At 48.4% G+C, this 24,129-nt stretch overlaps 1 protein-coding gene across 2 annotated transcripts in view; it reads right to left on the reverse strand.

Moving 5' to 3' along the window:
* FIP1L1 (factor interacting with PAPOLA and CPSF1) overlaps positions 1-24,129 on the reverse strand; it is a 576,361-nt gene that overhangs the window by 115,090 nt on the left and 437,142 nt on the right. For both annotated transcript variants that reach the window (XM_078678195.1, XM_078678194.1), the window contains exon 12: positions 13,477-13,531. In XM_078678195.1, coding sequence (XP_078534321.1) covers positions 13,477-13,531 — 55 coding nt within the window. The remainder of the gene's footprint in view (positions 1-13,476; positions 13,532-24,129) is intronic.

Genomic DNA, 24,129 nt, shown 5'->3' on the forward strand with positions numbered 1-24,129 from the left:
ATTTTCTCTTACTTTCTCTGACCGCCTAGTCTGCCTCAGCGCCGGGAAACCTTCGGGTAGCTGCGCGCTTAACAAATGTAATTATAAATAAATAAATAAAATAAATAGCTTAAAATAAATAGATCTATAAGTTCTTCCATTTTAAATTCATGTGTATGCAAACATTTTTCCATCAGTTTTGAGTGTAAAACAACAGCCCTTTGCTATAATAGTTTTTAAAGTCAATGTGTCACTCAGGAATTCAGCTGTGTTTCTATATGTATTCTATCCATCTTGACTACAGATATATTTCAAAGTCTTCCCTATTGCATCTTGTAGGTTTTTTGTTCTGTGTGAGACATCCTCAAAACAGAGTATCTCATTAAAATACACTCATTCACCCTCCTGATTTATAAGCCTGAAACAAAAGTCCCAAAAGTCCCATTTTGCAGCTGGTTCCACCAGCAAACTTTGAAATTGATGAGATCAGTAGGAGCACACCTCAGGCTTCTCTGTCTGTAACCAGGAAATATAGATTTTGAACTGCTCTTTCAGCACTATCTCACATTTGGTGTGTTGCAGCACTTGAGTCAATAGCAGAGCTGGGCCAGGTCTGGAATTTCTATACAGTACAATAGTGTAATGTATCCATGTTTCCACCATAGTCATCAAGCCATATATCCTTGTTCAGCACTTGGTTGCCCTCATAATCATACCAGCGTTTTTAGGTCTCGCAGATCTGCGTTGCAGCGCGCATGCACTGCTCGCTCTGTGAGGCTTTTTGTAATCGAGCAGATTTCCGAAGTGGAGTGGAATCCCCGCCCATGATTCTCATTGGCTGCTGTCATCCTTTATGCTGAACGCTAGCCTCCAATTGAAAATGAAGCTTATTTGTTCCCGTCCTGTCTCCTTTTGCTTGCGGCGTTAGACGGTCCTCAATATCTAGGTGGTGAGCACTATTTTCTTTCAGCCACATACTGCTTAGCAGCGGTGCAGCTTCCTACATCAGTAGCCGGACACTGTTGCCACATACTGCTTAGCAGCAGCGCTGCTTCCTACATCGGTAGCCGGACACTGTTGCAATGGAGAGTTTTTTTTCCTTGTTAATGCATACTGCTTAGCAGCGGCGCTGCTTCCTACATCGGTAGCCGGATACTATTGCAATGACGAGGTTTTTTTGTTGTTGATTTTATTGTTAATCGGCGAGTAATTTGCAGGCCTTGTTTTTTACAGGAGGAATTGTGTCCCCCGATCCCTGTTTTTAAGATCACGCGGGGGAATAATTCTGTGCCCCTTGGAATCTATGTGGCAGAGCAAGTGACGCTGCTCACGGAGAGGGGGCACTGGGTGACAGAGACACCAAGTAAGAACTACGGCCCTGGATCATTTGGGGAAAGGGATCTTTCTCTATGTGCACCCTGGGAAAAGAGATATTGGTCTCTGGATCCACTGAGTGGCCATGCACCTGTGAAACAAACAGGCTTTTAATTATACGGGGTCAGTGTCCTATGATGCATGGGAGTTTTATCTGTGGACTCCAAGGGGTCAAGACACCATGATCACGTGCTGTCATACAAAAAGAGGTCTGTGTCCCTGTGTGCAGGGATCCTTGATTGACCGCAGTACTAGTCCGCCAGTATATAATGTGTATCCCTGCAGTCTGGGTCCCTCTGAAGTGGTCTCTACTCACTGAATGACTTCTGGGTTGATCCTCAGTTACGGTTTCTGGATTTCCTGTGGGTGTAACTGTCACCTATGGTAGGTGTTTCGAGGTATGGGGAGACTTTAAAACCTCCACGCGGGATTTCCCTTGCTCTCATCTGTCCACTGGTGCTGCAACTAATACTGGGTATGCTGAAATCCCAGCTTCGGGGCACTAAGAGTGATGGAATCCCTAGCCAATCAGAAGAGTGGACATATTTGTTGCCCACGTTAGGAACAAGTAAATAGGCTTTTGATTAAACACAAGAAATCATGTGAGAGTCTATTCCATTCTCTCATTCGTCTATTTTCCTCTGGGCGGAATGTACAGCGTCAACTTGCAGGTATCGTTGAGGGACAAATGTTTCTGACGTACAATGAAATGAAGATAGACAGTTCACCCACACATCTCTAACCTGGAGAGTGCGCTTTGTATAAAGATGGGTGTTAAAAAAGGAATAGCACGGTGTTACTCAGTGCAGAGTTAACTAGCTCTTACTGTGAAGGAAAGTTTGTGTGCATGCAAGGACGGAGAGACGAACAATGTGCGTATCTCCTCTGTTTAGGGTGACCAGATTCTCAAAACAACAAGCATTTGCAAAGCAATAGGTCTCACATTTATGCAAGTTTAACCTATTAGCATTGTAAATGACAAATCCTTTTATTTACGTTTTAAAAAACGAAAACAAAAATAAAATGCATTGTTATTTGCAATGTCAATAGCTCAAACTCGCGTACATGCGAGACCTATTGCATTGCAAATGCTTGTTTTTCTTGGCCCTTTTGATTGTGTTTGTCTGTGTCTCTTGTACGCCTGAGTATCCAAGGGTGTTTTGTCCTTGGATGGCCAATTTCTTGCAGTCTCTAAGTTCTATTTACCTAGTCACCTTTTCTTAAATGAGCCAAGTGTTATTTATACCTCCAGAAAGTTGCCATGGATTAGTGTGTGGCTTGTCAACATATTTCAGAAAGTCTATTATTCTTTAGTCGTTTTTGTGACTGTTCCAAGGCACTTCTATAACGCATGAACTCTGATTAGTTTGTTATAAAATGTCAGTGGTGTCTTTTTTTTAGGTAGCAGTATATTAAAACGTTTACTCACACATAATGCATGAAAAAGACTGACAACCAACCTCAGTTCTAGCAACAAACCTCCATTCGAGTAGTGCCTTCCCTGTCTGCATAAAGGCAGTGAAAACACTAAATTCCCGGGCCACTTTTTAGGTGTTGTTAGTATGCAAAATGTCAAACAGTAAAATTCCCATCAACTGAAGTTAATGAGGGACCCCTGTTTTCTGAAGTATGGTTTTGATGAACTATGGAGGACATTTATTCTGTTTTAAAGGTATGATGTGATCCAGTCGAGAGCAGCCCCCTCTATGCCAGTCTTTGGATTAGAGTGTCATGATCAACTGTATCAAAGGCAGCTCAAAGGTCCAAGAGAAGTAGTCCAGCGATCCCGTTCCAGTCTGCTGTTTTTTAAGGCCATGCCAGATGGCAATAAGGGCATATTCTGTGCCCCTTCGTGGATGAAATCATGTTTGGAAGTCAGAAAGTATGGAGTTGTCTATGATAAATTGTGACTTCTGGGTGAATGCTGCTCTTTCTATCAGTTTGCCCAGGAAAGGTCAATTTGTAATTGGTCAGTAGTTGTTTGGGTCATGTCGGTCCAGGTGGGTTTTCTTTATTAATGGGTAAATGTATGCCTTTTTTAAGCCTTCTGGAAAGACTCCAGTAGTTAAAGAATTATTGATGATTGTTGTGACTGGTGTCACAGCAGAGCTAGCTTAAAGGTAGTTAAAATAATGTTGAAGATTTGTGGAGGACAAGGGCCCGAAGGGCAGGCCGCTGGTCTGCTTGCTTTGACAAAATCCATACATTGAGTTTCGAATAGTTGTTTGAAGGAATCTAGAGGCTGGGCTAGACTACTCTTGGAGAGGGTTGTTGAAATGCTGTAAACCTTTCAAAACCAGTTTAGAATAGGCGATTTGAAGAGGGATGGCTGATCGAGCAACCGCTTAAATGGAGAAGAGATAGCACTTCAGAGTGCCAAGAGCAGACCTTGCTTCGTAAGGAAACAGATGAACAGAAGAACCTGAGAAAGGAGGGCAGATAGAGGATCAATGTGTCTTTCTGTACACCATGCCACATATTTTGCCCAACAGTAGGTGTAAACCATTGTGGCTGCCAAGATTACATCACAGACTTCAAGGAGAAAGTCAAAAGCTGTCAACTATCGCTACTCAATTTCCACACAAAAAGGCGGAACGTTGACAGGTTCAGGAGCAGAACCCTCCCCTGCTGCTGCGAGAGAAGATCCCCCGAAGGGGCAGCCTGATTGGAGAACCCATGGCCATACTCAACAGTTCAGGATACCAGACTTTCCGTGCCCAATCCGAAGCCACAAAGATGACTTGGGCCCAGTCGGTCCTGATCCTCTTGAGAATTCTGGGCGGTATGGGCAGGAAGCAGGAGAGGAGGTCTAAGCTCCACTCGAGACAAAAAGCATATCTGAACGAGAGCCGCCTTGGAAACTACAACGCGCAGAACTGCTGCCATTGCGTGCTCTCATCAGCGGCAAACAGATCCCACCAAGGTTCTCCCCACTGTTGAAAGAGACTTTGCATTATCTCCCGATGCAGAAGCCATTCAAGAGCCACAAGGCATCTTTGGCTGAGTTTGTCCATGCTGCCGTTCAGAGAACCCTCCAGATGTTGAACCACTAGGAAAATACCCTGCTGTTCCAGCCATGTCCAGAGACGCAGGGCCTGTTGATAAAGGGTCTACGATCCCACACTGCCCGTTGCAGTACCATATGGCGGTGGTGTTGTCACTGAACACTTGCACCAGCCTTACCTAGATGGCCATGTCTGAACTGGGGTAGCGGAGTGAGCTAAAGAATGATGATGGATTAAACCCCGATCAGCGGACTGCGGGTGAGTGCTTGGAATGTTTAACACTCCGCCCATCATCCTCTTTGGTTTTGCTTTGTTCGCCCTAAGTTGGCAGGGTATGCCCAGACGTGTGTCCCTTGCTCACTTTGCCACTGGATTCAAGCTAGCCTGGCTGATGAGCCAGAAACCGGTCCCAGGATGCTTGTTTCCGGTCCAGGGAAGACATGGCTTGGCAGTTCGGTCTGGACTGTTCCCATGAGGCTCAGGGTCAGACTGATTTGCATATGGCCATGTCTGAACTGGGGTGGCGGAGTGAGCTAAAGAATGATGATGGATTAAACCCAGAACAGTGGACTGGGGTGAGTGCTTGCAATGTTCAACACTCGGTCCATCATTCCCTTTGGTTTTGCTTTGTTCCCACTAGGAAAATACCCTGCTGTTCCCGCCATGTCCAGAGACGCAGGGCCTGTTGATAAAGGGTCTACGACCCCACACTGCCCGTTGCAGTACCATATGGCGATGGTGTTGTCACTGAACACTTGCACCAGCCATGGGGGGCAGAAAGGCTGTCAATGCCAAAGAGAGTGCTCGGAGCTCCAACAGGTTAATGTGGAGTCCGGTTTCCGCCGGAGACCAGAGTCCTCTGATCCCCACCTCTCCCAGATGGCCATACGAGCCCAGGAGCAACACATTTGTCACTACTGTGAGATCTGGTTGAGGAAGGGAGAGGGGGTCTGCCGCTGACCCAATTGCAGTTTGTCAACCACTCCTGCAGAGCCTTCACAGTTACCGTCGAGATCTGGAAAATGTCGGAGAGATTCACTTGATGCTGTGCCCACTGGAATTTGAGGTCCCACTGCAAAGCATGCCTATACCACTGGGCATGTGTCACCTGCAGGATGCAGGAGGCCATGAGGCCTAGCAGCCTCAGAGTCAGTCTCATTTAAATCCAGGATTAAGGCTAAAACATCTGTATCATAACCTGAATATCCTGGACTCACCCTTCGGGAGGATAGGCCAGAAACTGCACCATATCTAAAACAGCTCTGATGAAAGGGAGCATCTGAGAGGGAATTAGGAGTGACTTCGACATGTTGACAGTGAATCCCAGCAAATGCAGGAAGTCTGCTGTAGTCTGGAGGTCGGAGACGACAGGCTTGGGAAGCCAGTCATCAAGATAGGCAAAGACTGGCATCCCTGATCCCCGCAGATGAGCTGCAACCACCGCAGTCACCTTGGTAAACACCGAGGTGCGCTGGTGAGGCCAAAGGGGAGTCCAGCGAACTGAAAGGGCACGTGGTCCACCATGAACCGCAGGAAACGTCTGTGGGAAGGCAGGATGGGAATATGGACATATGCATCCTTCAAGGCCAACACGATCATCTAGTCCCCCAAGTCATGGACAGATAGGATCCGAGCAACAGTGAGCATTTTGAACGTCATTTTCTTGAGAAAGAAGTAGTGAGAGCGCAGGTTGACGAAAGGACGGAGGCCTCCATCCTTCTTGGGCACCAGAAAGTATTTGAACTTAATGTATCCAGATTGGTGTTGGATGTTAGTTGTGCATCTAAGTATTCAAAATTGAGTGTGTTCCATGGTTGATACGTGGTTGCATGTAAAGTGCCCTTATGTGTGGTGATTGGTGGTGTTATGTGTAGGGAATGTAACTTGTTCTGGATTCACAAAAATTATATCTAGGATGTGTCCAGTGATGTGTGAGAGTTTCTGGATGATCTAATGTAGGTTCAGTGTGTCTAGGCCAGTGATGACAATTCTCGGATGAGGCGTACTGGGTTTTATTTATTTTCTTATTGGGTTTTCATTGTAAGCTACGTCATGATATTGCACTGATTATTACTACCTCATCCAACTCTCTCTGGTAGGCAAACCGCGCCCAGCCACTTTCTAAGCCTAGACTACACTGCTGCTACCATGTACACTCTGATATGTAACTAAGCCTCCACCTAATAGGCCTTACCTCGCATAGCTGGTCATACGGTGTAAGTTGACTGCTACCTTGTATATAGGATACATCTGATAAGATGCTCCCACGCACTGGCTGTTCGGGGATCACACTGACCTCCACCCCCTACATCTATGCTCACTCACAAGTGTCCTCCCTGGCCTTGTAACTAGCGGCTGACAGCGTGTACTATCGCCCTAGTTCAGACACCTAACACCACAGCCTCTCTAAAATGGAGCTCAACGGCAAGCACACTTTTAGAATTAACTACCCCTCCACCCCTCTCTCCAAAAATGCCACTAAACGTTTCAAACACAACTTCTTGAGGGCGCACCCGGAAACACCCTTTGCCGACACCTACTTCTCATCGGGCAATGGAGCCCTGAATACTGATTTCATCTTCCACACCTCACGCAGAGCCCAATGGAGAAAAACTTTCCTATCTCTACTCACAGTCTCCATCACCAAGAAAACAGCCCATGGCTCAACTCTCACCATCACACCTTCCCACCTCTTCCCTGGCAGGTCTACCATTACAATCTATAATACCGGGATTGTCCTGATACAAGCCACGGACAAGAACCTGGAACTACTAGACAACCTGTTCCCCAAGTTCAAAGAGCACCTCTCCAAGCTGCGGACCCGAACCCAGAAGTCCGCCAGCGCTATCCCCCCCGACCTCGCAGCCACCACCTACTACACCTCTACCCCCAGCACCCCAGTAAATGGCCCACCTGCTGTTAACGCACGCCACTCCCCAAGGACAGTCACGGATATCCCCGCCGCACATACTAGTAGCCCCTCCAACACGACACTTCTTATCCCCACCCACACCCCCTCCATCCATCTCCCCTCGGACAGATCATCCCCCACCCACAACACTCCACCATTTGAACAAGCCATCGCCCAAAGTTTATCCACCCCCTCTCATCCCCCCCTCGACAGACACCTTTCCCTCCCCATCTCTCTCTCCACTCCCACCCACGTATCTCTCACACCCGACACAACAACTCCCACCCACAACACGCCTACATCTGCACACACCATCACGCGGAGTTTATCCACCCAACAACCCCATCCCCCCCACGGCAGACTCCTCTCCCTTCCCCGCTCCCTCCCCACTCCCACTCATAACGTCATCCCCCTCCCAACACAAGATACAGAACATACCTCCTCCCTTACCCTAGCACCCCCCTCTCTCCCACCTCCTATTCTTAGCCCTCACTACCCTCCTGTCTCCCCCACTGTCTTCAACCTTCACTCACTCTTCTACTCACCTGTATCGTCTCCCACTGAAGTCACTATCTATGCTTCCCACCCACCGCCTGCCTCACCTTCACCACTCACACCCCTCGCCCACAAACACGTCCACACCTTGAATACCATCCCACCCATTAGCACCGCGGAACACCTCAACAACCCTCCTGACTTGACCTTATCCACACTCCAACAAGTCAAGGAAGAAATTTTACAAATCAAAAAGGACATCCACGCAATCAAAGACCTTCTCTCCTCACAGCCCAGTCTACCTCCCACCATCCCATTACCCTACAAACGACGCACCCTTCCTACATACACTCGCCCCCGACGACTCCAGCAATGGTCCACTATCCCCGTTCGCAATAACTCCCACCGCCCCCGTCGTGTTCTCAGCCCCTTGTCGGACCTCGACCTTTGCTCTCTCCTACACTCTTATGGCCCAGGTCCGGTAAAAGGTCTTTCCAATTCGCACATCCCCATACCCACAATTCCCACAAACGCTCTGAGGCTCCCAACACTCAACAACAGAGGCTCCGTCCCTAACAACCTCAGGAAAGTTCCCATCACACTAGAAAGCTCGTCCACCCTTCTCTGTCCCAAACTCAAATGCATCCTACTAAACTGCAGATCGGCCCAGAGACATTCCTCCGACATCGCGGATCTTATCTCAAATAGGGAGCTAGACCTAGCCTTTCTAACGGAAACATGGCTCACTGAAGCCTCCACCCCGATTATGGACATACTAGTCCCCCCCAATTATCACATCATTAGGTTGGACAGGTCTCCTGGCAAGACGGGCGGGGGAATCGCATGCATTGTTAAGAGCAACATCTCCGTTACTCAAGTCACCTCCCCCTCCCTTTCCTCCTGTGAACTCCTCTGCCTTGACATCATCAGTGAGAGGCAAACAAGTATGTACTTTACATCTCATTTATCACCCGCCTGGTGACAATCTCGTATTCACCCAACAAGTCATGGACCTGATCACTTCCAACGCCGGTCGGCAGACCACTCAAGTCTACCTGGGTGACTTCAATCTCCACTGGAACGATCAGAAAGACACTGCAGTGAATAGTCTAAAAACTTTCCTCAATGCACTTGACCTCACCCAATTATGCGATAAACCAACACACGACAAAGGCGCGATACTCGATCTCATCATTGCCAAAGAGAACGCTATTCTATTGGAAGCGATTCTACCCTGCGACTGGTCAGATCACCACATTATCACCTTCTTTATCAACGAAAAAGTTAAACCTAACTCTACTCAACCAATCAAATCCAAAACATTGAAAAGGGATCTGAAGAATCTTAACCCCTCCACCCTACCTCCCCACATCGGCAACCTCCTCCTTCCCCCTTCAGGTGCCTCAGATGTTCAATCACTGACTGACCACTACCTTGACTCGATGAATACAATAGTCAATGAAGTCGCCCCTCTGCAACTGAAGAGAGTCTCCACCAAAACCTCTAACCCATGGTATGATGACAGTCTCAATGACGAAAGGCGTAATATGCGAATGGCAGAGCGCACCTGGAGATCGGTCCCTTCAGCACTGCATCTCAAAAAGCTCAAGAACAAGAGAAATGCCTACTTTAGGAAAATAAAGCGCACAAAGTCGGACTTCTTCAGCCGCCAGTTGGACCAAGCGAAGAATAGGCCAAGAAAACTGTTCGAGTTAATCAAGACCCAAACAAAGGCACAACCCACACAAGCAAATAGCACAACAAACGACACCCCACACTGTGAAGCCTTCTCTGCTTTCTTTAAACATAAGACTGACAACATAAGAAATGGCCTCATAATGGATGTAAATAGATACTCCAACTACACCAGAATGGCTGACACTCAACCTAAAAACAAGGCATCTTGGCAGTACTTCGATACCTACTCGGAAGAAGCTATACACAAACTGCTCTGCACTTTGAAGCCCTCTAATCACCTCACAGACCCTCTACCTGCTAATGCGGTAAAAGACTTTATCCCCTTGCTCCTCCCTCTCTGGACCAAGATCATTAACAGCTCGTTGCGACAAGGACACATTCCAGACTCCCTTAAGGTGGGGCAAGTCACGCCTATACTCAAAAAACCTACAGCTGATCCGTCTGACCTAAACAATTATCGACCCATCACCAATATCCCCACCCTGGCCAAACTGTTGGAGAAATGTGTCCAACTCCAACTAACAAAACACATTGATAAATTTGACCTCCTCAACCCTCATCAATCAGGTTTCAGAGCGAAACATAGCACGGAAACAGCTATGACACACATAATTGATGACGCCCTCCAAATTCTGGATCGTAATGAGTCCTGCCTCCTCATCCTTCTTGATCTCTCGTCAGCATTTGACACGGTCAAACATGAGAACTTGCTGGAGCTGCTAAGTACTAGGATGGGGCTATCGGGAACTGTTCTCAAATGGTTTTCGTCTTTCCTTCACAACCGGTCTCAGAGGTTCAAGATCGACAATGTACTATCTACACCGGTGCCTGCAGATCTTGGGGTTCCACAAGGATCCACCCTCTCTCCTACACTGTTCAACCTCGTTATGGAACCCCTCGCCACCTTGCTTCAAGCATCCAATGTTCAATTCCATATGTACGCTGATGACACGCAACTCTACCTAAAGTTACAGTCCCCGGAAGATATCAAACAGCTGAATTCCACGCTTATTAACGCCCAATCCTGGCTGGCCGATAATCACCTCAAACTAAATGCTCTAAAAACTGAGTTCCTACTCATCTCACCTCCGGCGAAAATCTCCACCACCCAAACCTGGCTCAACAACCTAACAGCACTCAATGTCCAACCTACCATCGTGGACTCGGCGAAATCCCTAGGCATCACACTCGACGCCAAGCTCGACATGCAGCAGCACGTCAGCAAAGCCACAAAAGCAGCTAATTTCCAAATTAACACGCTGAGGAAAATTAAACCCTTCCTCCCTGCCAAAGCCTTCCAAACTGCTGTACAAGCTCTAGTCATCCCTCGAATAGACTACGGAATTGCGACCCTCAGCGGTCTCCCGCTATCCACAACAGCACCCTTAAGAGCCTCCCTGAACGCTGCCGCGAGACTCATTACTGGCTCAAGAAAGCACTCGCACATATCCCCAGACCTAAAGTCTCTAAAAATGGCTGCCTTTTGAAGCCAGAATACACCTAAAAATTGCAACTATGACACACGCGGCCGTGCACCACAAGGCACCCTACTACCTCGCTCAAAAGCTGTCTATATCAGGAGGGTCGAGATCCAATAGGAGTACTAAAAATCTACTCCTGAAACCTCGTAGATTTCGGAAAGCGAAAACTTACAAACGCTCCTTCTCAGGAATGGCACCCAGGATCTGGAATGCGCTCCCTCCTGAAACAAGGCTAATCACCTCCACTGCACTCTTCAAGAAAGAGGTGAAAACAATGCTTCTGGCCAATATTTCCTGATCGCTACAGATGTTGGGTCAGAGACTCTGCATTGCTTGTATCGCTGCTCTGCCTATCCTCGACTTGTTGGGGGGACTACTACGCTACTCTATTACTACCGACCAAGATATGATACACGTTGGTTTACTGATCCACCTGTACGCCATGGTAGTGGGATCAATGACCTGTGCTGCTATATAATACTCCCTTACCTGATCATATATGGAGTGGTTTTATGTTTGTTTTTTCATCCATGTTATTACCATGTTACTTACCATGTTATTACCATGTTACCATGTTACCTACCTGATCATATATGGATTGGTTTTATGTTTGTTTTTATCATCCATGTTATTACCTTGTCACTGATTATTATACTGTTCCCATTATCTCTGTTTACTCTGTTGCCCCTTCCCTGTCTTTGTGAAGCGCTCTGATATCTGTAAGGATCTTGTTCGCGCTATATAAAACTTTGAATAAATAAATAAATAAATGTTTAGGTCACCAAGAATGCATAGCTTGAAGTGTAGTGTCATACGGGTTGAAAACTGTGGCTAGAAACATTTCTGAAATGTTGCATTGCTAGGTGTTGGTCTGGAAAGGAGGAGGAAGGTGGTGTAGGGTTGCGTCTGACGATGACATCCACACAACCTTCTATTGAAACAATGTCCGCTTTGGTGAGATTGATTTTTCTTGACTATAACAGCTAGTCCGCTTCCTCTTTTGCCTTTGCAATTTTGTGTTACAGTCTGATAGCCTGGAGAAACCGCTTCATGCAATACTGGAGCCATGTCATCTCACAACAATGATTCAGTTATGAAGAGTAAGTCAGGTTATGTGTCAGTGAGTAGGTCATAGATGTGATGCTTGTTTTTAAAGAGTGATCGAGCATTTATTAATAGGTAGTCTAGAGATGTACTTTGGTAATGGTGTAGGTTAGGGGTGGTGGATCATGTTTTAAGGCTCTAAATTGTGCAATTGGTGAGAGGAGGGTGAATGAGTGTTATGTTGGGGTGTTTGTGGTAGGAGTTGGTGAAGATAGAACATTTGGGAGTAAAGTTGGTTTAGGATCTGCATTATTTGTGTAGTCATGAGGAGGAAGTGAGCATTTATTTCTGTTTTGTGACAGAATGTAGTATGAAATTGAGTGTGTGTGTGATTTTGATGTGCTGGTGTGTGTGTGTTATGTTTTATTTTTGTAGAGTAGATAGATGAGATATTGATGTAATGAATTTTGGGTAACGGTTTGTATGCAAAGTACAGTTGGTGAATGGAAGATACTAAATGGGGTGATGATGCGTGTCGAAGGAGAGTGTATGTGGTGTGTGAGAGAAGGACCATGAGTGTTTGTATTAGATTTGGTATTAGTAATAAGTAATATGTGTTTTAAAAGACACATCACACCCCATATACTTTGTGATAATCACAGAGTGGCAGCTGAAATTTTCAGGTGGGTGTGTTTTCTAATAGCAATGTTCTTTACACTAAAACACTAGAATCGCCATCTCAGACACCATCCAAGTGCCAGATCTCTACAAATGAACAGTGACTGGCATTTTATTTTCAAGTTAAGTCCATTGCTGCCATCTAATCTAGCAGGAGACTCAACACATCTAGTGAATCTTGTACAGACTGGACAAGCGCATGCTATGTGAAGATTTGCAAAACGATGGAAAAAATTCAAAGCTGATAGTAACAAACGCTCTTGAACTATACCTGTACCGCTGTCTTGCAGGAATAATATGCAGTTATATTCGCAATTGAGGAATTAAAGCACAGTCCAATGTGAACAGTTCCTAACAAAAAAAGTCAAGCACCCTGATCCTACCTGCCTCTAGTCTACATAAAAAGCAACTCAGACAGACAGGGAACATAAAATTGTGGTGGCACTATCCCCATATTAAAGGTGCTTATGGTCCCCTACCCACAACATAATATTTTCCCCACTCAAGGAATGCCTGTAAGTTACAAACACTAAGGAGGCAGACACAAGTAGCACGTTAAAATAATCACTCTCTTGCTGGTATGCTAACATAATTTTGTGTGATATGTAAGTTAGCTGACTAAACATACATAGAACAAAATAAATTTGTAAAAACCGGCGCATCTGGCTTTAAGTATAAAACACAAACTAAAATAGCATATAATTAAGTTAACAAGATGATCTTGCACCACTAGTGGACTTATAATTGTAACTAGCTTTGCAAGTGATAATTTTGTATTAGAGGCAGTTTAAACAGAGTAATAGTAACTTACCTTTCAATGGTAGGTATTAGGGATGGTGGAGGACCTCCAGGTGGAGGTGGAAAACCTGAAATACACAAACATATAATTTCTCCATTATTAAAATCTGGCTTTAAAATATACAAGACTAAAGCCATGCAAATAAAAAGCTTCACAAAAGTGATGCTTTATATACTTACTGTGAATAAGGCCTTTCTCTGCACAGCACGGATTATAAATAAAAATATCATGCAATCTAAAATAGCATATGCTACGCTCCCAATAGTATCCAACATACAAAAGTAATTTAACAATGACCAGCAACCATACTTTCCATGGTAAAGCATCAAGTTATTTGTCTTTAACTCATCCGATGAGAAGCAGAACTATGTGTTGTCACCTCTGTTTTCCTGTTTTTAGGAATTTTGGCTAGTTCAGAGTGCAAAAATACAAGAACACCCCTCCTGGAAGCCAGCGTCAGCGTGCACTGGATTTGTTGCTGCGATTTAGCCATGTAGTGCCCTGCGTGAACCGAGAAAGGATGGTAAATACTTTCAGAACTTAGTGCAGACGGTAGCTAAACGACACCGAGGCAGAACAACATATATTCTATAACAAAACTACATTCTATCAGTATTCACCTTCTTTAAGGCTGGGAATCATGACTTGCAGAAGGGCATTCATCACCCCACTTAAATATTGCCGGTTTTACACAGCAATGGAATTATTAGTTCAATACCTTAATTTCAGGAAAATTTAAGAATAAATTGTAACTTTCACCCTACCACTTAGAAAATTACTAAAACACAGAGAATCTACACCAGTGACAAAATTCAGAGAGAGGGGACCCTCAAAAGAAATCAATACATGCACTACATCTATTAAAAACACAACCATATCTAGCAAGATTTTAAAGGTCTGATAACAGATTCCATTAAGAAAGCCATGAGGTCACACTATTCTCAATGCATGTATGATCCTGCATGCCCAACTAAAGAGCTCTTAAAAATAGTCAGAGAAATCTAAAATCCGGCCTATACTTCAACAAGCATATAGCACTCTTGAGAACTCTGTGTTGCCTTAGCCAAACACTATCAAAAACTGATAACCTTGAATCTTCCTTCTTTCATTTAAAGCATGCAAGAACTGTTCTCTCCTTGGTAAGAGGGGTTTCTAGTGGCACTGTGAGCTATCTGGCATACAGTCTAACATATTCTGTAGAGGTGTCTAGAAGCACGAGTTACTACTTGTGTAACGATATATCTGTAAGAGACATTAGTTAGTATTAGATTCCTTACCTTAGAATATCCCCAGGCGTCAGACTGGATCCGGAAATTTTTTGCGTAGCAGTACCCTTGCGCGTCGGTAGGCGTCGTCTGCGGCTCCGCGTCCGTCGTCGGCGCCGTGATGACGTCGTCGGAGTACTTAGACGCCGTCTCCGCGTGCTGACGTCAGTTCTTAGACACAGTTTTTCCGCGCCAGAAACGCAGAGCCATGTTAAAAAACCAACACTGGTGCCATTGAAACTAGGGCCCTGAAAGGGGACAACCCCAACCCTAGATATTGGTTCACAGAACGGGGAGGATGGGTGGGTCGGTAAGGAATCTAATACTAACTAATGTCTCTTACAGATATATCGTTACACAAGTAGTAACTTGTGCATCTGAAAGAGACACGTTAGTATTAGATTCCTTACCTTAGAATAGATACCCCAGCAATCCCAACCCCGGTGGTGGGTCTGCAAACCAATAATCACACCAGAAAGTCCTGGAGGACGGAACGGCCAAAGAAGCCATCCCTCCGGACTTGACTGTCCAGGCAGTAGTGTCTTGCAAACGTGTGCAGCGATGCCCACGTAGCTGCCTGACAGATATCCTGTAAGGGCACACCCCGGTCCAGGGCAGTTGTAGTTGCCGTGGCGCGGGTGGAATGAGCCCGTAATCCAACAGGGGGCTCCTTTCTAGCCAAGGAGTAGCATGCCTGGATACACAAGATGATCCGCCGGGAGATGGTCCTCTTGTGCACCGCTTTCCCCTTCTTAGCGCCCACGTAACCAACAAAGAGTTGGTCATCCACCCTGAACTGGCGTGTGCGATCCAAGTAAAATGAGAGCGCACGTTTTGGGTCCAGACGGTGGAGCCGCTCTTCCTCTTTAGAGGGATGCGGTGGCGGGAAGAAGGTTGGCAAGGTGATAGACTGCCCGATGTGGAAGGCCGTGACAACTTTGGGCAGGAAAGATGGTTTGGTACGCAGCACCACTTTGTCCGGATGGACAGAAAGGAAAGGTGGAGTACAAGAAAGGGCCTGGAGCTCACTCACTCTCCTGGCAGAGGTGATGGCAACCAGGAAAGCAGTCTTCAAGGTCAGAAGGCGAAGAGGACAGTTGTGAAGTGGCTCAAAGGGAGCGCACATCAGAAACGTAAGAACCAGGTTCAAGTCCCACTGAGGCATCACAAACGGAACAGGAGGAAACGTGTGAGTGATGCCCTTTAGAAATCTATTTACAATAGTGGACTTGAACAAAGAAGGTTGATCAGGCAGCCTCAGAAAGGCAGAAAGGGCAGAAAGGTAGCCCTGGATAGTGCCCAGAGCAGAGCCCTGCTGGGCAAGAAAAAGAAGGAAGAGAAGAACCTCAGAAAGAGGGGCAGCAAGAGGATCCACAGCCTTTGCTGTGCACCATGCCACAAATCAGTTCCACCTGCAGGCGTATACCGACTTTGTGGAGGGACGCCTGGCTGCCAGAATGACGTTACAGACTTCAGGAGGCAAGTCAAATGGCCTCAACTGTCGCCGCTCAATCTCCAAGCATGGAGGTGGAGACTGGACAGGTTCGGGTGGAGGACCGTCCCCTGCTGCTGCGACAGAAGGTCCTCCTGAAGAGGCAGACGAACCGGGGGATCGACTGACATACTGAGTAGCTCTGGATACCAGTACCTTCATGCCCAGTCCGGAGCCGCAAGGATGACTTGGGCCCGGTCGCGCTTGATCTTCTTCAGCACTCTGGGCAGAAGTGGTATAGGCAGAAAGGAGTACAGTAGACCGCAACTCCACTCGCGACGAAAAGCGTCTCCGAGCGAGTGCCGCCTTGGAAATTCCAACGCGCAGAACTGATGACATTGAGCGTTCTCTTCGGTGGTGAATAGATCTAACCAAGGCTCTCCCCATCGCTGAAAGAGGCCTTGCGCCACGTCAGAGTTCAGACGCCATTCGTGATCAATCATGCACCGACGGCTGAGCTCGTCCGCCCTGGCGTTCAGAGAACCTGCCAGGTGTTGAGCCACCAGGGTCACGCCCTGGCGTTCCAGCCATTGCCAGAGGCGCAGAGCCTCCTGGCAGAGGGTCCACGACCCCACCTCGCCCTGTTTGTTGCAGTACCACATGGCGGTGTTGTTGTCCGTGAACACCTGCACTACACTCCCCCTGACGGAGGGGAGGAATGCCTTCAGTGCTAGACGAATCGCCCGTAACTCCAACAGGTTGATGTGGAGCGGGGCATCCGCCGGAGACCAGAGGCCTCTGATCTCCGCCTCTCCCATGTGGCCCCCCCATCCCTGGAGGGACGCGTCCGTCACAACTACGTGCTCCGGTTGGGGAAGGGAGAGGGATCTGCTGCTGACCCAATCGCGGTCCGTGAGCCACCACTGCAGCTGTCTCACAGTGCCCTCCGAGATCAGGACGTGGTCGGATAGGTTGCCCTGATGCCGGGCCCACTGAAACTTCAGGTCCCATTGCAGAGCCCGCATCCGCCACCTGGCGTGATGCACCAGCAGGATGCAGGAGGCCATCAGCCCCAGAAGCCGCAGCGTCAACCTGACCGAGACCCGGGATAACGGCTGAAAGATGGGAATCAGAGCCTGAATATCCCGGACCCGCTGTTCGGGTGGATAGACTCGAAACCGTGCCGAGTCGAGAACTGCTCCGATGAAAAGGAGCTTCTGAGAGGGGCACAGGTGTGACTTCGGCACATTGATGGAGAACCCCAGCCGGTGCAGGAGGTCTGCCGTAGTCTGGAGGTGGCTGACGACTGTCTGGGGCGAGCCCGCCTTCAACAACCAGTCGTCGAGGTAGGGGAAGACTGAAACCCCTACCCTGCGCAGGTGAGCTGCGACCACCGCCATCACCTTTGTGAACACCCGTGGGGCGCTGGTAAGGCCGAAGGGGAGCACGGTATACTGAAAGTGCTCGTGGCCTACCGTGAACCGCAGGTAGCGCCGGTGGGCCGGCAGGACGGGGATGTGGAAATAAGCGTCCTGCAAGTCCAACGCTACCATCCAGTCTCCTGGGTCCAGGGCAGCTAGGACCTGAGCCAGAGTCAGCATCTTGAACTTCTTCTTCCGGAGGAAGCCGTTGACGTTCCTTAGGTCCAAGATAGGGCGCAGGCCCCCTTTACCCTTCTTGGGTACCAGAAAGTAGTGGGAGTAGCAACCACACCCTACTTCTGGCCCAGGAACGCGCTCGATGGCCCCCTTGGCCAAGAGGGCCATAACTTCCTCCTGCAGAAGTCGCAAATGATCCCCCGATACACGGTGGTTTTGCGGTGGCATGGCTGGAGGAGTCGCCTCGAAGGGGAGGGAGTAGCCCCTTCGGACGATCTGCAGCTCCCACCTGTCCGAAGTGACGGTGCGCCAGTGGAGGTGGTGATGGCGAACCCTGCCCCCCCACTGGCGTCACATGGGCCTGAAAGCACGGACTTGGAGGGTTTTGAGGCGGATGCTGCGGGGGAAGGTGTGGACTGACCTCGCCGTTGTCCCCGACCGCCTGGACGGCGGTTTCCACGGCCGCCACCGCGTTGGGTATTACCCTGTGGAGCGTGGCTGGCAGCACGTGTGGGTACACCCCTTCCGTGGCCACGAAAGGAATGATAAGCAGCCGATTGCTGGCGCGGGGCCGAGAGGCCCAAGGACTTGGCCGTAGCCCTGGAGTCCTTAAAGCGCTCAAGCGCATGGTCTGCTTTGTCGCCAAAGAGGCGACGGCCATCGAATGGCATGTCCATCAATGTGTTCTGGATATCTGCCGAAAAGTTGGCGGACCTCAGCCAGGCGTGGCGTCTGACCGCCACCGTCGTTGCCATCTCTCTACCTAGCGAGTCGGTGGTATCCAGCCCACACCGGATGGAATATTTGGCTGCGTCCCGGCCCTCCACAAGGGCTTGGCCGAGTTTGGCCCGTACCTCCAACGGACACTCTGGCAGCACTTCCGCGACCGTATCCCACAGAGAGTGGGTGTAGCGGCCCAAGAGGCATGCGGTGTTGGAAGACCGCAGACCCAGACTAAGGGATGAGAAGATCTTTTTACCATACTGCTCATACCTCTTGGATTCCCTGTCCGGCGGGGCCGACGGGAACGCAGTCTGGGAATTGGAGGCCTGGATGACCAGGCTCTCGGGGGTGGGGTGGGTGGACAGGAAACATGGGTCGCCCGGGGCTGGGCGGTGGCGTCTGGCCACGTTCCTATCTACGGGCGAACCCGTAGCGGGCTTGGACCAAATGCCCAGAAGAACGTCGGTCAAGGCCTCATTAAAGGGCAGCAGAGGCTCGGCCGAGCTTGACTGCGGTTTAAGGACCTCAGTGAGGAGATTAGTCCTCACGGCCGCGACGGGGAGCTCAAGGCCCAAGGCCTTGGCAGCCCTCATCAGCACCACACTGTAGGTTGCCCCCTCCTCCGAAGCCACGGTAGGAGGTGAGACAAAACCAGTGTCTGGAGAGGTGTCCAGGCCACTGGCCTCCCCAAGGTCTCCTGCCCAGTCCTCATGAGACTGACACTCTCTGGTCAGAGGGTCCTCAGACCCCTCCCAGTCCTCTTCATCACCCATCTCCTGAAACTCAGGGTTCTCAACCAATGGGGCCTGTTCATAGAAGTGAAACTCCCCAAACGATGTCTGGAGCGGCGCCCATCGGGGCCGTCCCGGCGCCTGAACAGGAACGAAGGAGGAGCCGGGGACGGCGCCGCCCGAGGACGGCGCCGGAGACGACACCTGAGGGTCCGACACCGGGGAGGTCGTAAGGTCCACCGGCGACGAACCAGAACCCGAAGGAGGGCCAGCGCGCCGGAACAACTGAACCCCTCGGCGCCGGGCCCGAAGGCGCCGGCGGAGTCGGGATAATGGGAACCTGCGGCGCCGGGCCCGAAGGCGTCGGCGGCGCCGGGCCCGAAGGCATCGGCGGCGCCGGGCCCGAAGGCATCGGCGGCGCCGCAGCACCCGACGGCGTCGGGCCGCCCCCAACCCGCTAGGGGTCCCAGAAGGGTCCGCTGGGCCCGAAGGCGCCATGGAGCCCGTCGGAGGAGAGGGTTTCCTCATGGCCACGAGGAATCGCTCGACCTCCTCCGGCGTCGCGTTGAGCCCAGGGACCGGAGGGTGTGGGGCTGAGCGCGGCGCCCGAGACTCCGACGGAGCCGCGTGGGTGGTGTCACCCGAACCCCCGGCCGCATCGCGCGAGCGTTGGGGGGAGTCCGAAGAGCGATGACGCCGCTTGGACTTCTTGTGCTTCTTACCTGACGACGACTTCGACCCGGAGGAGTGCGGCCTACTCTCGGAGCTGTGGTGGCTCTGAGCCCGCGACCTGTCCCTCGACCTCCCATGGGACCGAGACCTCTCGCGGCGCGGGACCGACTGCCGGAGTTCGAGTCGCCTGCGGGACCGCTCCCGCCTGGCTTTCGAAGAGAGGGCCCGGCAGTCGGAGCAGGCCTTGTCGTCGTGATCGACGCCTAGTCAGGTTAAACACAGGTGGTGAGGATCCGTGACCGGCATCAGGCGGTCGCAATCCTCACAGTGCTTAAAGCCGGGCATCCCTACGGCACCGATCGGAGTCGAAAGACTTCGAGAAATGATCAAAATCGATCAAAAAAGTTAGTCAAAAATGACTAGGGTTACTGCTTTTTCCAGATCTGCGCTTGCTGGCGCGGAAAAAAGAAGAACTGACGTCAGCACGCGGAGGCGGCGTCTAAGTACTCAGACGACGTCATCACGGCGCCCACGACGCCGATGACGGACGCGGAGCCGCAGACGACGCCTACCGACGCGCAAGGGTACTGCTACGCAAAAAATTTCGGATCCAGTCTGACGCCTGGGGATATTCTAAGGTAAGGAATCTAATACTAACGTGTCTCTTTCAGATTCAGTCTGACTCCAATCGTACAATATATGTTGTCTAAACACACAGATCCTATTTAGGTTTGAAGGAACTACACAGTAAGTGGAGTGGTGTAAAATGAAGTGGTGTGTTGTGGGATAGGGTAGAGCGTAATAGCATACAGTTGAGTGGCAAAGACTGAAGCCGCATTCAGTGGAATAGCAGAGTGGAGCAGAGTGGAGTACAGTGGAATGGTGTACAGTAGAATAGCTTAGAGTGGTGCAGACTGGAGTGGCGTAAAGTGGAATGGGGTAGAGTGGAATAGCATATAGTGGAGTGGTGTGGAGTGGAGTAGGGTAAAGTGGATTAACGTAGAGTTTGGTGGTGCACATTGAACTGGAGTGGCATCTCATACAGTAGAGTGGAGTGCTGTGTTGTACTATATTGGAAAATGTCAAAGTGGAGTAGAGTGTTGTAGAATACAGTATACAGGCACACATTTGGACTGTGGAGTGTACGGGGACAGAGTGGAGTCTAATAGAGTGGAACAGAGTGTAGTAGAATTTTGCAGAGTAGAATTGTATAGTGTCGAGGAGCATACACTGGAGTGGCGTATCGTACACTGGAGTGGAATAAAGTGGAATAGCGCAGAGTGGAGTGGCGTAGAGTGGTATAGTATATCATTGAGTAGTGTACAGTGGAGTGGCATACTGTGGAGTAGCGTAGACTGGAGTGGCCTAGAGTGTAATAGAGTATAGTGTAATAGCGTAAAGCTAGGTGGCATACAGTGAAGAAGTGTAGACTAGGGTGGTGTATTATGGGGTGGGGTAGAGTGTTATAGCATACAGTGGAGTGGCATACAGAGGAGTGGAATACCATACAGTAGAGTGGCAAAGACTGAAGCTGCATACACTGTAATAGTGTAGAGTGGAGTGGCATAGAGATAGGGTGGAACAGAGTGGAATACAGTTGAGGGGTGTAGAGTAGAATAGCATAGAGTGGAATAGTGTAGAGCTGAGTGGCGTACAGTGGAGTGGTGTAGACTTGAGTGGGGTACAGAGGTGTAGAGTAGCATATTGTGTCATGGCATTCAAATGGACTAGAGAAGAATGAAGTGGCGTAGTGGAATATACTGGATTGGTGCATAGTGGAATAGCTTATAGTGGAGTAGTATACAGTGAATAAGTGTAGACCGGAGTGGGGTAGAGTGCAACAGCATACACTGGAGTGGCATTCAGTGGAATAGCATAGAAGGGAGTGGCACTTTGGCTGTGTTAGGGCCTTAGATTTAGGTAAGTAGTAGGTCCCTACCTATTACTAATAATAGGTAGATTCATTTATTTTTGTAAATATATATTTATTTTTAAATAAGCTTATGGCTATATACAGTGGTAGTTTCACAAAAATCTGTGAAATACAGTGAAAGTAAGACTGTGAGAGATATCACTAAGTTTAAATGCCTTATAAATTAAAAAATACCCTACCTAACTGCGGAACCCAAAAGCATCATCTGATCATGATCAAGCGCCTTGAGACCCTTCCGGGTGAGTAGCGCGCTATACAAATGTTATGATTGATTGATTGATTGCACCACAATATATAATCCTGTCAAATTTCACGCAAATCTGTTCAGCCATTTTTGCACTACGTCAAATAAAGTAGTCTATGGAAAACCCATTTTGGGAACCCTCACCCCCATCTGATCTTTGTACCCCCTTAACTATTCACCACAAAAATTGACATTTCAAAATAATGTAGGTCTAGAAAGTTTTATGGTGATTTGTCAAATGGGCGGAAAGCTATTAGGGAGCTAAAATTTGAGGAATTCATATCTCTGGGAATACTAACTATAACTACAGAGACACAATCAGATTTAATGTGATTTTTCTTTTTTATCTTTTGTATTAGTTATGTACTTGTTAATTGATTTACACAATCGTGTGACCATAAATGTGTCTTTAAATTGTTGATGTAGTACTTCTTAAACTTAACATACGCAGTGTAGTTTCCTATTTTTAGCTTCCTTTCTACTTTTAGTAGGATTGTGCTATATAGGAGGCCCAAAGTTAATGAAAGACCATCATTATTATTGTTATCAAAATTAGGATTACAATTGTCTTTACCTAGTGGTCAATTATCATGCCGTCCAAATTGGAATTTGTGTAGCTCACTTTCATTTTGTTGCACAGACGTACATAAGGAAGATGGTTTTCTTTTATGAGCAAGACAGCATGTAAATAGAACTTATGGAGATTAAGATGTATTTATTTGTTATGTATTTGTTTATGGGTTTTGTTAGACTTGGCACTATTGGCGTGGGTCTCACCTGCATTTTTTTCTTTTGCCTCCTGTGTTTTTGCTGTGTGTTGGACTCCGTTTTGGTGGTCTAGATGCTTTGGGCACTTTGCCACTGCTGTTCAGTGCTAAAGTGCAAGTGCTCCCTTTGTAAAATGTTGTTATGGATTGGTGTTTCCATTATTGGCTATTTGATTTACTAGTCAGTCCCTAGTACAGTGCACTGTGTGTGCCCAGGGCCTGTACATCAAATGCTGCTAGTGGGCTTGCAGCAATCATTGTGCCACCCACAGAAGCAACCTGTAAGATGTAACTCTGGCCTGCCATTGCACAGCATGTGTGCCGTCTGGGACTGCCATGTCGACTTTGCAAGTGCACACACTTGCCAGTCCCTAACCTTCCCTTTTCTTACATGTAAGTCACCCCTAAGGTAGGCCCAAGGTACCCCAGTGGGCAGGGTGCATTGTATAAAAAAGGTAGGACAGGCCCTGGTGTGTGTGGCATGTCCTGATAATGAATTTCTGCACATTTCGTTTTTCACTATTTCAAGGCTACCTGCTCCCATAGGATAGAATCGGAAGTTGTTTATAACATCTTATAAACATATCTGCCCCTGTGAACAATGTAGAAAAATGAAGTTTGATATGCCTGAACTCAGAATGTTAAAATGCATCTTTTTATGAAGGTGATTTTTACATCCTGTGTTTGAAAATACCACTTTTAGAGAGTAGGTATTTTCTTGCTTAACCATCCAGCATGCCTCTGCTAGGTTTGTGTACTGCCTGTCTGCTTTTGGATGACAGGGCTGGGGAGGAGCAGTGGCTCCAGGGAGCCTGATGAGTCAGGGCTGGGCTGAACAGACCTGGGCTGCATTTAGAGTAGGGGGTGGGGGGAGATTTCCTTTCAAATGAATAGACCTGGTCTGCCTTCAACAATGCTGTCTCCGCCTCCTGCGAGGAAGCTGCACCAGTGAGGACAGAAATGGTATTAGCTGGGTACAGATACTCTCTGCCTTCAGAGAACAAAGGATATTTGTGTATGCAAAGTGGGGCCCAGACGTCTAGATCACTTCTGGGAAATCAAGAGGAAGTTTTGCCAAGGAGAAGAGCCGGAGACGCTGAGGAGGAATACTGCCCCTGTGCTGTTTGCTGTCCTGGGTTGGCCTGCAGTGGCTACTTGCTGTCACGAAAAGGAGAAAAGGACTTTGCTGTTTGCTTTGTCACCTGCTTGAGGAAAAGATCTCCAAGGGCTTGAAACCGAGCTTGCGTCCTGTTCTGCAGTCTCAGGGACACAAAGACTTCACCACCAGCTCCAATGAACT

The sequence above is a fragment of the Lissotriton helveticus genome, chromosome 2_2, assembly GCF_964261635.1.
Source record: "Lissotriton helveticus chromosome 2_2, aLisHel1.1, whole genome shotgun sequence".
NCBI classification, from domain to species: Eukaryota; Metazoa; Chordata; class Amphibia; order Caudata; family Salamandridae; genus Lissotriton; species Lissotriton helveticus.